The sequence below is a fragment of the Ranitomeya variabilis genome, chromosome 4 (assembly GCF_051348905.1).
Source record: "Ranitomeya variabilis isolate aRanVar5 chromosome 4, aRanVar5.hap1, whole genome shotgun sequence".
Taxonomy (NCBI): Eukaryota; Metazoa; Chordata; class Amphibia; order Anura; family Dendrobatidae; genus Ranitomeya; species Ranitomeya variabilis.
Window position 1 is genome coordinate 203,157,817 of NC_135235.1, and position 14,267 is coordinate 203,172,083.

Below are 14,267 nucleotides of genomic sequence, written 5' to 3' on the forward strand. Positions count from 1 at the left end.
ATGGGGAATAGCCATCTCTACTTCAACCGGGCACCCCGTAATAGGGGGACGAGGAAGGAGCCATGCCGGGAGTCTCACAGGAGACCCACTTTTCTTCATCTGTAATCCGTCGGAAAAAAACGGAGTAAAAAATCTTAGGTGTGCCTCCTATGCGACACTAAGCAAAAACTGGAGAAGGCTGACGCCGTCCAGGGGTGTATACTGCAGAGGAGGAGCCACAGTTAATCTTTTTCAGATTATGCATAGTGTTGCCTCCTAGTGGACAGCAGCATAACACCCATAGTCCTGTGTCCCCCAATGAGGCGACAGAGTAAGATGAATGCAGCACATTATCAGGAAATACTGGAGGCAAATTTGCACCCATCAGCCCGGAAGCTGTGCATGGGACGTACTTGGACATTCCAACATGTCAACGATCCAAAACACAAGGCCAACTCGACCTGTAATTGACTACAGCAGAACAAAGTGAAGGTTCTGGTGTGGCCATCTCAGTCTCCTGACCTCAATATCATTGAGCCACTCTGGGGAGATCTCAAGCGCACAGTTCATGCTAGACAGCCCTGGAACATACAGGAACTGGAGGCTTTTTGCCAAGAAGAGTGGGAAGCTTTACCATCTGAGAAAATAAAGAACCTCATCCACAACTACCACAAAAGACTTCAAGCTGTCATTGATGTTAGAGGGGGAAATAAGAAATGGGGTATGTGAACGTTTGATCAGGGTCATTTGGATGTTTTGGGTTGTCATTATGATTTATAAAGAGAAAACACAGTAGTTTGACAATAAATGGCTTCACCCAACCACTGACCACGAGTGGAGAAAAAAAGTGTTGGTGTTATCATTCATATTCTCTGAAAAAAAAGGCCAAGAAAGCAAGAATTCAACAAACCTGACCCTTCTCTCCTCCCACAATCATCCATACACATTAGATGGTTGGATTTCATGTGGAGTGTGTACAAGTCCCTTAACCTCTGGGCTACTTTGCTGCCCCTACACCTTATGGCTTGCTTCCCTATGATTACCACCTGCCATCAATTTTTTTTTTTTACTTATACCTTTTTAACAGGTAGAATTTGCATAATTGACATGGATTTGTAAATTTACAGGAATAAATAAAACTATTCAGAGAGACAGAAATAAAGGACAAAGCTGGTGAACTGGGGAACGGAGGGAATTCCCAGAAAAGTGGAGACCCGGTCACTGCCTGTTACACTGCAGACAACGAACAGATGGAAGGCGAGCAAGGACGTTAAAGGGGTTCTACAGGGTCGGCTTAAAAAAAAACCATTCATTCACTTTGTTGAGCATAATATTTCTTCAAATATTTACTTTCATACAAATTTTTAACTCTGTGTGGATGCCTAATATTTATAGTTTTTCTTTGTAATATGTATGTAATAAACGGTATTTTGTATGAACAACACATTGTGGTTTTTTGTTACCTTTTTTTTGCAGAAATGTTACACTTTTTTTTATTTTTTACTTAAGTTGTCCTGCAAAGACCATAAAAGACCTCTAGCGAAAAAATAAATAAGTAAATAATAATATAAAATAAATAATAATAATAATATTAAAAATTATATATATATATATATATTTGTTTGCTAATTTTTCCATTATAACTGGGAAGACAGCTCTGTCCCAGTAATGTGGGTTACTAGGAATCAGCAGCTCGGCTATGTCGGCAGAGACGTGGCAATCAGGTCCTATAGAAAGATCGGCCATGCTGATGCTTCTCGACACTACATAGAGGTCACTGATTGCTGGGTAGCTAACAAAAGAAGACAGAGGCGGTGATAAACCGCTTCTGTCTTCCAGCCAGAGTCCTGACTGTGTCCGACTGTCGGGAACCAGACCTGTTCCTGCATAATCTCCTTCTTTCCTGCTCTGTATAGGTTTTAGCCCCGATGTACCTGTGAAATTTCGAGACAGGGTAGTTTTCCAACTTGCGCTCCAGTGAACCCATAGACAGAGTTCGCGCTTACTTTCAGCGCCAGCTGACGACCATCCAGAACCTTTTGTTTAAAGGGATCGGTCTCGTTCTTAAGTTCTGTTTTTGCCCTGCAGTAAAAAAATAAAAAGAGGAATTGATGAAAATAATGAATAAAACATTCACACACACACATATATATATATATATTTCTGTCACTAATGAGACAGATCGAAGACTCACCGCTTGCGGGCAGATAGGAGGTTTTCCAAAATCTCAGGCAGCAATCCTTTCCTTATATTGGTCTTGACAAAGCAATCTCCTGTCGGGGTCTTTATAAAATCTTCAGGATTAAGTCTAAAAAAAGAATAAATAAGCCACAAAGTGTAATAATAAAACAGTGCACTCCGTCATATTCCCACTATCAATGAGATGACGACTGACAACAGCTGCACAGGATGAGCGTGCAGATCTTGCGGGGGGGGGGGGGGGGGGGGGCTTGGGGGGGCAGTGACCAGGCTTACGACTATGAATTTTAATAATAATAATAATAATAATCTTTATTTTTATATAGCGCTAACATATTCCGCAGCGCTTTACAGTTTGCACACATTATTTTGGTGGCTATGACGCTCGCAGCAGAGGATGAGCGTACAGATCTTGCAGGGGGCAGTGATCAGGCTTACGACTATGCATTTTGGTGACTATGACACCCGCAGCAGAGGATGAGCGTGCAGATCTTGCAGGGGGCAGTGACCAGGCTTATGACTAAGCATTTTGGTGGCTATGACGCTCGCAGCAGAGGATGAGCATGCAGATCTTGCAGGGGGCAGAGACCAGGTTTACAACTATGCATTTTGGTGACTATGACACCCGCAGCAGAGGATGAGCGTACAAATCTTGCAGGGGCAGTGGCCAGGGTTATGGATATGCATTATGGTGGCTATGACGCTAGCAGCAGAGGATGAGAATGCAGTTCTTGCAGGGGGGCAGTGACCAGGCTTATGGATATGCATTTTGGTGGCTATGACGCTAGCAGCAGAGGATGAGCGTACAGATCTTGCAGGGGGCAGTGACCAGGCTTACGACTATGCATTTTGGTGGCTATGACACTCGCAGCAGAGGATTAGGGCAGCACGGTGGCTCAGTGGATAGCACTGCAGCCTTGCAGCACTTGAGTCCTGGGTTCTAATCCCACCTTGGACAACAACTACAAGGAGTTTGTATGTTCTCCCCGTGTTTGCGTGGGTTTCCTCCGGGTTCTCCGGTTTCCTCCCACACTCCAAAGACATACTGATAGGGAATTTAGATTGTGAGCCCCATCGGGGACAGTGATGATAATGTGTGCAAAAACTGTAAAGCGCTGCGGAATATGTTAGCGCTATATAAAAATAAAGATTATTATATTTATTATTATGAGCATGCAGTTCTTGCAGGGGGGCAATGACCAGGCTTATGGATATGCATTTTGCCGGCTATGATGCTCGCAGAAGAGGAAGAGGGTGCTGATCTTGCAGGGGGGCAGTGACCAAGCTTACGACTGCATTTTGGTGGCTATGACACCTGCAGCAGAGGATGAGCGTGCAGTTCTTGCAGGGGGCTGTGACCAGGCTTACAACTATGTATTTTGGTGGCTATGACGCCCGCATAAGAGGATGAGCATGCAGATCTTGCAGGGTAAGCTCCCAGAGATCCATCAGAAATTGTGGTTTTATTAAAATTGCGTGCACTTTTTTAGTAATGGTGTTTTAAAGCAAAATGATCATAAAAAACAAAACAAAGAAATTAAATGCTCACCCGTATTTATCGACTGATCCGTGCTGCAGCAGGGTGGTATAGCAGAGATTGTGAGCCATCATGATAGATGGATACAACGATGAAAAATCTAAAGTGGCAATAGGCACGTCATAATACCTGGAAAAAAAAATGACAGATCAATGCAAGACACAGGAGAAGCAAAAAAAAAACCCAATAGATTTAAATGGTATCTGTTGTCTAAAAATATAAGGAATTAAATCCGATGTTCACTTTCAACAACTCATATATAGATCCTATAAAATTATCACACGATTTGAGTAAAGCCAGCTGTGTCCACAGGCTGTCTGGCATTACAGCTCAGCGCCATTCCAGTAAATGGTAGAGAATAAATACCAGACAGTCGGTGGACAACACTGGTGCACAGTCAGTTTGTCTTTCTAGTTGCTTTACCCAGTCATTAAAGAGGTAGTAAACTTTTAGGAGATTTTTTTCTTATTTGCATGTAGTTTGAGGCTACGTTTCCACGGTCAGTAATCAGCAGCACTTTGGACGAAGCACATGTCCGCTGTGTCAAAAGCGCTGCCGGCTATTGAATGCAAGTGAATCTGCATGTGTTCACTGAACTGTGCGTGTGTATGTATGTGTATATATATATATATATATATATATATATATATATATATATATATATATATATATATATATATATATATATATATAGATCTACATACATACATACATACATGCTGCGGTCTGGAAAGACACGCCGCATGTCCGTCTCCACAGGTAAGCCGTGGGTCTCTGTGCACGCAAAGTGATTAGTCAGTCAGCGATTACTGACCTTGGGAACATACCCTCATTGTCTGCAGATCGGTGGGGGTCCGACATCTGAGACCCCCATCGATCACTCAACAGATACCAGAGAAGTGCAGAGATCAGGAAAATACACAGAGAGCGCACACAAAGCATAGGATACAAAGCAAAGAGCAGAGTACAGATTATATAGAAAGAATAGGATACACAGCATAGAGCGGAGTACGGATACTATAGAAAGCATAGGATACACAGCACAGAGCAGAGTACAGATACTATAGAAAGCATAGGATACACAGCACAGAGCGGAGTACACATTCTATAGAAAGCATAGGATACACAGCACAGAGCGGAGTACGGATTCTATAGAAAGCATAGGACACAGCACAGAGCGGAGTACGGATTCTATAGAAAGCATAGGACACAGCACAGAGCGGAGTACGGATTCTATAGAAAGCATAGGATACACAGCACAGAGCAGAGTACGGATTCTATAGAAAGCATAGGATACACAGCACAGAGCGGAGTACGGATTCTATAGAAAGCATAGGATACACAGCACAGAGCAGAGTATGGATTGTATAGAAAGCATAGGATACACAGCACAGAACCATGTACGGATTCTATAGAAAGCATAGGATACACAGCACAGAGCAGAGTATGGATTCTATAGAAAGCATAGGATACACAGCACAGAGCAGAGTATGGATTGTATAGAAAGCATAGGATACACAGCACAGAGCAGAGTATGGATTGTATAGAAAGCATAGGATACACAGCACAGAGCGGAGTACGGATACTATAGAAAGCATAGGATACACAGCACAGAGCGGAGTACGGATTCTATAGAAAGCATAGGACACAGCACAGAGCGGAGTACGGATTCTATAGAAAGCATAGGATACACAGCACAGAGCGGAGTACGGATTCTATAGAAAGCATAGGATACACAGCACAGAGCGGAGTACGGATTCTATAGAAAGCATAGGACACAGCACAGAGCGGAGTACGGATTCTATAGAAAGCATAGGATACACAGCACAGAGCAGAGTATGGATTCTATAGAAAGCATAGGATACACAGCACAGAGCGGAGTACGGATTCTATAGAAAGCATAGGATACACAGCACAGAGCGGAGTAAGGATTCTATAGAAAGCATAGGATACACAGCACAGAGCGGAGTACGGATTCTATAGAAAGCATAGGATACACAGCACAGAGCAGAGTATGGATTGTATAGAAAGCATAGGATACACAGCACAGAGCGGAGTAAGGATTCTATAGAAAGCATAGGATACACAGCACAGAGCAGAGTATGGATTGTATAGAAAGCATAGGATACACAGCACAGAGCAGAGTATGGATTGTATAGAAAGCATAGGATACACAGCACAGAGCAGAGTATGGATTGTATAGAAAGCATAGGACACACAGCACAGAGCAGAGTAAGGATTCTATAGAAAGCATAGGATACACAGCACAGAGCAGAGTAAGGATTCTATAGAAAGCATAGGATACACAGCACAGAGCGGAGTAAGGATTCTATAGAAAGCATAGGATACACAGCACAGAGCAGAGTATGGATTCTATAGAAAGCATAGGATACACAGCACAGAGCAGAGTAAGGATTCTATAGAAAGCATAGGATACACAGCACAGAGCGGAGTAAGGATTCTATAGAAAGCATAGGATACACAGCACAGAGCGGAGTACGGATTCTATAGAAAGCATAGGATACACAGCACAGAGCGGAGTAAGGATTCTATAGAAAGCATAGGATACACAGCACAGAGCAGAGTATGGATTGTATAGAAAGCATAGGATACACAGCACAGAGCGGAGTAAGGATTCTATAGAAAGCATAGGATACACAGCACAGAGCAGAGTATGGATTGTATAGAAAGCATAGGATACACAGCACAGAGCAGAGTATGGATTGTATAGAAAGCATAGGATACACAGCACAGAGCAGAGTATGGATTGTATAGAAAGCATAGGACACACAGCACAGAGCAGAGTAAGGATTCTATAGAAAGCATAGGATACACAGCACAGAGCAGAGTAAGGATTCTATAGAAAGCATAGGATACACAGCACAGAGCGGAGTTCGGATTCTATAGAAAGCATAGGATACACAGCACAGAGCGGAGTTCGGATTCTATAGAAAGCATAGGATACACAGCACAGAGCGGAGTACGGATTCTATAGAAAGCATAGGACACAGCACAGAGCGGAGTACGGATTCTATAGAAAGCACAGGACACAGCACAGAGCGGAGTACGGATTCTATAGAAAGCATAGGATACACAGCACAGAGCGGAGTAAGGATTCTATAGAAAGCATAGGATACACAGCACAGAGCGGAGTACGGATTCTATAGAAAGCATAGGATACACAGCACAGAGCAGAGTAAGGATTCTATAGAAAGCATAGGATACACAGCACAGAGCGGAGTTCGGATTCTATAGAAAGCATAGGATACACAGCACAGAGCGGAGTACGGATTCTATAGAAAGCATAGGACACAGCACAGAGCGGAGTACGGATTCTATAGAAAGCACAGGACACAGCACAGAGCGGAGTACGGATTCTATAGAAAGCATAGGATACACAGCACAGAGCGGAGTAAGGATTCTATAGAAAGCATAGGATACACAGCACAGAGCGGAGTACGGATTCTATAGAAAGCATAGGACACAGCACAGAGCGGAGTACGGATTCTATAGAAAGCATAGGATACACAGCACAGAGCGGAGTAAGGATTCTATAGAAAGCATAGGATACACAGCACAGAGCGGAGTAAGGATTCTATAGAAAGCATAGGATACACAGCACAGAGCGGAGTAAGGATTGTATAGAAAGCATAGGATACACAGCACAGAGCAGAGTATGGATTGTATAGAAAGCATAGGATACACAGCACAGAACCATGTACGGATTCTATAGAAAGCATAGGATACACAGCACAGAACCATGTACAGATTCTATAGAAATTATAGGCTGTGTATCTTCTGCTCGGCGCTCGCCGAGGCGGGGGGGCTGTACATTCCTGTCTCGTGAGCTGCACACTCATCACCCCCACTGTTCTGCAGTAATTAGCAGTAATTTTTTAGTAAGACTGTTTCTTGCTAATTAGAGTCTGAAAATATTTTAAGTGAATAAATCTCTCTTTTTAAACTCATCCAAACGGATGAAAATCATGTATCTGATGAAACTCATGTATCATCAGATACATTTATTCGAGCTTGCTCATCTATTTTCCGATCTCCCATAGAAGTAAACGCCATGAGCGACATCTTACCATCCTTGAGGCACAGAACACCAATTACACTATGTAACACTATTTTGTGTCTCCAGCTGTTAAGTGCTATATTCCAGTTACTCATGCCTAGTCAAGAAATACTATTTAATTAATTATAGACTTTGCTTTTGTGACCAGGACAATTAAATATTCAGTTTTACATATTTGCATAGGGAAATCGAAAATATTAATTTCTTTTTGTCTATAGTTACAAAAACATTGTATATGCGTTTAATATTGGCCAAGATGAGCAAGAGTGGTTTTGAATTGAGTAGCTTTTGTCAATTTACGATTACACTACAAATCACTTTCATGAATCAACCCCCAAATATAGACTCCCATCATGTTCTCTTTATACTGTCCTTGGTAGCTTAGAAAAGAGATCTTGTAGGTACTTGAAGGCTGCCGATTCTTTGTCGAGATCTGTGACTAACTGTTTTATCAGGCCTAACTTTATGTGCAGGGGTGGCATCAGCACTTTCTGTGGGTCCACCAATGGCTCCCACTTCACGTTATTATTTCCCACAGACAACTCAGTTCTCTGTGGCCAGTCCCGCCTGTGATAGTGCTGATTGGTGTCCCGGCTGTCCCAAAGGCAAAGAAATCGAGGAAACTTTGTAAAACCGCCTTGGAGGCCCATCAGAAATGCCACCATTTTGAAGTCTCCAATGACGTCCCAGCCATAATCCTCGTACTTCAAGACACATAACAGCAGGTTGACACTGGTGTAGTCCTCTTTGAGGTGAACCGAGTGCGCCACAGGCAGAGATGGGTACTTGTTCCCATTATGCAGCAGTACGACTTTGAGGCTCCTTGATGAACTATCAATGAATAGGCGCCACTCGCTCGAGTTGCACGTGATTCCTACTATAGCTTCAAATAGAGCCGCTACATTGTTGCAGAAGCATAGTCCATCTTGCTATCTGACAAAGCTGGCAAAAGTTTGATGACGCTATCTCTGATGAGCTACTTTGTCACTTTCGTCTAACAAGTTCCACTGTTTGAGCCTGGACGCGAGAAGCTCAGCGTTCGACTTGGTGAGACTGAGGTCTCTGATGAGAACATTAAGGTCTTTTTGGTTAGGGTAGTAAGGTGTTCTTTCGTCTTCGAAATTGTATTCAGACTGCCTACATTCTCCTGAAGATGGATGAACTCCTTCTGAAGGAATGGGTACGAGCAGAGCAGCTCAGGGCAGTGTGAAAGTGGAGCAATAGAGGAAGGAATGTCTGAATAGGTGATAGGAAGTGCACGCTTGCCAGTTCGACGTTTGGATGGGTCCACCATACAGAAGTAATATTTTTTTACGTGGTCAGTAGGCACTCGCCAAATTTGCGGGATAGCAAACTTCAATGCCCTTTTTTAACCTCTGTACCAGCCTGTAAGGTATTAAACATGAGAATAAAATATATACCGTATATACTCGAGTATAAGCCGACCCGAGTATAAGCCGAGGCACCTACCTTTGCCACGGAAGACTGGGTAAGCTTATTGACTCGAGTATAAGCTGGGTATGCATTGTCCTTCTATGCATGGCTGCCCCTTCCCTGTCCTGGTATGAATGCCTCCCCGTCCCTGTCTGCATGCCTCCCCTGTCATTGTATGCATGTCTCCCCCTTCCGTCATGAATTCTTCCCCATCCCTGTCTGCATGCCTCCCCCGTTCAGTCCCTGTCTGCATGCTTCCCTGTCCCTGTATGCATGCCTCCCCGACCCTGTATGCATGCCTCCCCGACCCTGTATGCATGCCTCCCCCATTCTATCTCTGTATGCATGTCTCCTTATTCCCTATCCCTGTGTGCATGCTTCCTATTGAAAAAAAAACCCCATCATACTCACCAACCTACGCGCTCTCAGTGCTGGCACTGCATCTCGTTCTGGCCGCCGGCGCCTGCCTGCAGCTCTTCCTGTGCTCAGCAGTCACGTGGTATCGCTCATTAAGGTGATGAATATGCACTCCACCCCTATGGGAGTGGAGACGCATCCATATTCATCACCTTGATGAGCGGTACCACATGACCGCTGATCACAGGAAAAAGCTGCAGGCAGGCGCCGGTGGCCAGAAAGGGATGCAGTGCCAGCAACGAGGGCACGCAGGTAGGAGAGTATGATGTGTGCACCGGCTCCTGGCACAGACTGCTCTGCCGCCCCCTCCTCCGTTGGCTTTCTGTACCGTGACTCGTGTATAAGTCGAGAGGGGCGTTTTCAGCACAAAAAATGTGCTGAAAAACTCAGCTTATACACGAGTATATACGGTAAGTGTATTAAACTGGATGATATACAATTATACATATTCTTCTATAGCAGCAAAAAATGTTGCACTTATTTTAACAGTTCTTTTAAGCTCTAATGAGGAATTTAAAAAAATTAAATCTTGATATCTTAGCTATCAACAATTGTTCACCTTACCCTCAAGAGTTCTCTTACAGTATTCACATGTGAAATGAGGCGCCCATGGTTTGTCTTGATCCCCTACAAATATGCCGAAGTAGGCTCTCTAGGCCTAACACATCTTAGAAGATGCCGCCACATTGTATCTTTTAGCTTTTTTTTTTTTTATAAATTTGCTACAAATGAAGCAAAATGCATCCGCTGGATACATACAACCTGTTGATGCCATCTAAATTAAATGCAGGTATGTATCAACTGTAGCACAAACAGAAATGGACAAGTAAGGATCCTGTATTTATACTACTTTATCGACATTTCTCGAATTTCCGGAAGCTTCTCGCGGTCTACACAACGTTGGCACGTTTTGATAATGTTCGTGAAAACATAAATCTCAAATTATCAATGTCCTGACCACAAAAGCAAACTTTCTTGGGAAGTTTTGCCATTTTCTTTTCACTTTAGACATAAGTGATTGGGAAAACACCATCGGAACCCAAGGACAAACAAAAAATTAAAATTTATTACATAGTGTTATCAGCCATTAATCTGATGCTGCACAACATTAAAGAGAGATCACTCACCCTTTAACGGGTTCAATAACTGTGGCACCGGTGTAATCCTCGCCACCCTCTGTTTTCATCACTGGCATTACTAGATCTTGTTTCATTGCCTAAGAGAAGAAAAAAAAAGCTATAAAATGTAAAAACTGCAATGTGAAATGTATAAAAATAATTGTTGTTGCACACAGATTCCTGCAACATGAAACTTGTCCTGTGTTAATACCTGTCTGAGAAGTTGTGATACAACCTTGATTTGCTGCCCGCGGGACAACAGGTAGTTGAGGGGTACGCCGGTCACACGGGCCATCTCCATGTAATTAATGACGCACATGAGCTTCTCCAGGAGCCGCAGGGGTAAGTAAGCATCCTTTAAGCAGTACACAGCAAGTCGCCTGCGGGTCTGCTCGTTCCCATTCTACCAAAGTTATAAAAAAATTTAAAGCTAAACTTTTTATTTCATATATGACATTTATATCTGGCTACATTAGACACCGCTATGGGGGTTGCGATCACCCGATTCAACAGCATTAACTCGATAATGCTGGTAAATAACACTGTCCATTATGCTGCCTCCCATCCTTCACACAGGTACAGATATGGCTGACTCCATCACTAGAAGGAGCTTAATGGTTACACTTTTAGTATTGAGACATTTTAAAGGGTTATTCCCATCTTCAGAAATGGGTGTTGTTGGATAAAGCTTGCAAAAACAAGCACTTTTGCAATTTATTGCTTGTTAAAATTTGCAGCCGTTCTTAAGATAATAACGTTTTCTATTCTTTACAGCTCGTTGCCTAGGAGACCGACCACCGCTGCTGTCCATCTTATAAAACAGTGTTAATATCTCAAGAACGGATGAAAGTTTTAATAAATAGTAAATCGCAAAATTACCCATATTTACAAGACCTATCCAACAATACCCATTTATGAAGATGGAAATAACCCTTAAAAATTTTAAAGTAATCTTCATAAAAACTGCATAGAAAACAGTTAGTTGGGAGAGTCTAGTGGCAATGTGCCCCTTCTCGGGGTATTTGGGATCTAATATAACAGTGACTCTGTACCTGCAGATCAGTAATGATGGAATGCTGCACATCCTCTTTCTGTTCTTGTAAGAAGTGAAAACTGACAGCGTTTAAGGTGTAGGACCGCAGCTTGTAATCTCTTAGAAGTACCTGCAATAAAAACAATTTCATTAGGTAAAGTGAAGTGACAGAACTCGGCTCAAACTTTTTTAACAGCACTTCCATCTATGTAGCGTAAATCTGAAAATGGATTGCAAAATAGAGGTCAGCCTGGGTGCCATTTAATGTCAACAGGGTCCGATATCTCCGCTATCTGCAAGTAACGGTCAGTTTGTTCTCTGTATAACCCCAAATTGGCAGAAGACATTCATACTTTTATAAGAATACCTGAAGGAGATCGAATTGAACCCGGCCCTCTATATTGATGACTTTGTTTTCTCGTCGACCCATTTGTTTCGACTGGAAGGAAGAGTCTCGGATCACAGACTGAATGTTCCGCATCCTCCCGAGGTAAGGAAAGCTGCTGACCTGCATCACAGAAAAATGTAAGTCATCCCACTGAGACTGAAACGCGCTGGTCTACGTTAAGGAGGTTTTCCCATGAATTACATCTAGAGTTGGTGCAAATCGATATGCAGGATCATGTCAGTGATCTGTGACCGCTGGACATGAGTCATGAAAATCACCTCTTACCTGAAGGTATCTGCAGCGCTACTTTTGATTAGCCAGCCTGGTGCGAAGGCACATGTGCGCCACGATGACATCACGCCAGGCCGCCTCATCAAAAAAGGGAGTCGGGATGTTGGGAGGTAAGAGGTGGTTCTCATGGCTCTCGTCCAGCAAATCGATCATTTAGGGGCCATCACAATCACTAGAATGGGGGTCCAAAGCCCCAGCTCCCTCTCATCACTGTTGAAGTATGAATGGAGAGGCACGGTACAGCTCGAGCACAAGCGCGAGTATCTCCAGCAAGATACGTGCAACCATCAAACTCGCAGAGTGGTGGAATGGAACGGGGGCTTGGGATTCCCATTGTGGAAGTCAGAACAGTGAGGAACCCCAGCGATTAGACATTTCCAACCTAAATTCACGGAAAAAAATACTCTTGGGAGTGTTGATAAAGACGCGTTACCTTAAGGGCGTGAGCTCTGTTGATCAGGTACGGCAAGTCAAAATTCTGAATGTTGTAGCCCGTTATAATATCTGGATCAATGACGCGCACAAACTCTGCCCATTTCTAAGAGAAGAATCAAGAATGAAAGATCTGAGCGTATCGGAATGGAAAAGTTAATCAACTTTGAGGCTGTATCATGGTAATTCCTTCACTTGGTAGTCGCTGTTTCGTTGACCAAGCTCTGCTGACATCAAGTTGGGTGTACAGGATAGGGAAAAAACGGCTGCTTTCTTCCAAAATCAGCAACCCTGCATACTTAAAGGGTGGTCCACGACTGAATCATTGATCCGTATCTGAGAGATGGTTGGGGGTCTGACACTTGTCAACCCCACCAACTTCTTTTTTTATGGTGATGAGCGAACATGATGGGATAAGGTGTTATCAGAGCACGCTCGGATATAACTTTTTTTTAAATGAAATTTGAGTAGCAAATACCACTAATTTCGAGAATATAATTATGAGAAGTGATCTCCAAAATTCAGATTCTGTGATTAAGTTTTTACAATACACGGGGGAGTTCCTGCTCCGTACAAACTCTCTGGAAGTAATGCTTGGCAGGAAAGCAAGTGGTGAAAGGCGATCTCTGGTTATTGTGATAGCTCTAAGCAAACACTTCATAAAGTGCACAAACATAAAAGAAAAGCCAACAAGTGATGAAATGTGCTAACGGCGGGTAATGAGGATTCTTCTTTAGGACGGAGCAAAATCAAAATTTCCCTTTCGTACTGGAACAATAGGCTGCTTTAATCGGTTTACCTTGGAGTACAATTAACCTGAAGACAAAAGAAAAAATCCAGCTCACCATAGTTGTAGTCCCTGGAGGCTCGGAGCACGGAAACACTGTGTCAAGGCGTGAGGAATGCAGAAAATAGAAAAAAATCCAGCTCAACGAGGTGGTGAAAAAGCAAAGTCTTGGTACTTTATTCACTTCATATCGAAAAATAGAGGATAAAACAACAGCACAATATAATTAAAAACACTATCTACGCGTTTCTGGTGACATAGCACCCTTAGTCATGATAACTTTAGTGCAGCCTGTTCTATGCTTTTATGCTAGCAACCGGTAGGCACACCGGTGCTATAACTAATTACAAAAGGTAATCTAGTCAAAATGAAAAACACATGATAGTGTGTGCAAGCTGCAATTAGTTGCACAAGACAGATAGAAAAAAAGCACAGAAAAAAAAACACAACAAGCAGACTACATGTATACTTTGGCTATATAAAAGGAAATACAGAATAAATATATGTCATTCCATAATAATTCGTTGTTTACAAATGAAGCATGTGGAGTTATGTGACATATAATAATAAATAT

At 42.8% G+C, this 14,267-nt stretch overlaps 1 protein-coding gene across 2 annotated transcripts in view; it reads right to left on the minus strand.

The window, feature by feature from the left end:
- POLD1 (DNA polymerase delta 1, catalytic subunit) overlaps positions 1 to 14,267 on the minus strand; it is a 128,278-nt gene that overhangs the window by 57,878 nt on the left and 56,133 nt on the right. For both annotated transcript variants that reach the window (XM_077259682.1, XM_077259684.1), the window contains exons 10-17: positions 12,908 to 13,012; positions 12,163 to 12,303; positions 11,815 to 11,925; positions 10,974 to 11,165; positions 10,772 to 10,860; positions 3,728 to 3,844; positions 2,174 to 2,287; positions 1,914 to 2,061 (exon numbers count right to left, since the gene is read on the minus strand). In XM_077259682.1, coding sequence (XP_077115797.1) covers positions 1,914 to 2,061; positions 2,174 to 2,287; positions 3,728 to 3,844; positions 10,772 to 10,860; positions 10,974 to 11,165; positions 11,815 to 11,925; positions 12,163 to 12,303; positions 12,908 to 13,012 — 1,017 coding nt within the window. The remainder of the gene's footprint in view (positions 1 to 1,913; positions 2,062 to 2,173; positions 2,288 to 3,727; positions 3,845 to 10,771; positions 10,861 to 10,973; positions 11,166 to 11,814; positions 11,926 to 12,162; positions 12,304 to 12,907; positions 13,013 to 14,267) is intronic.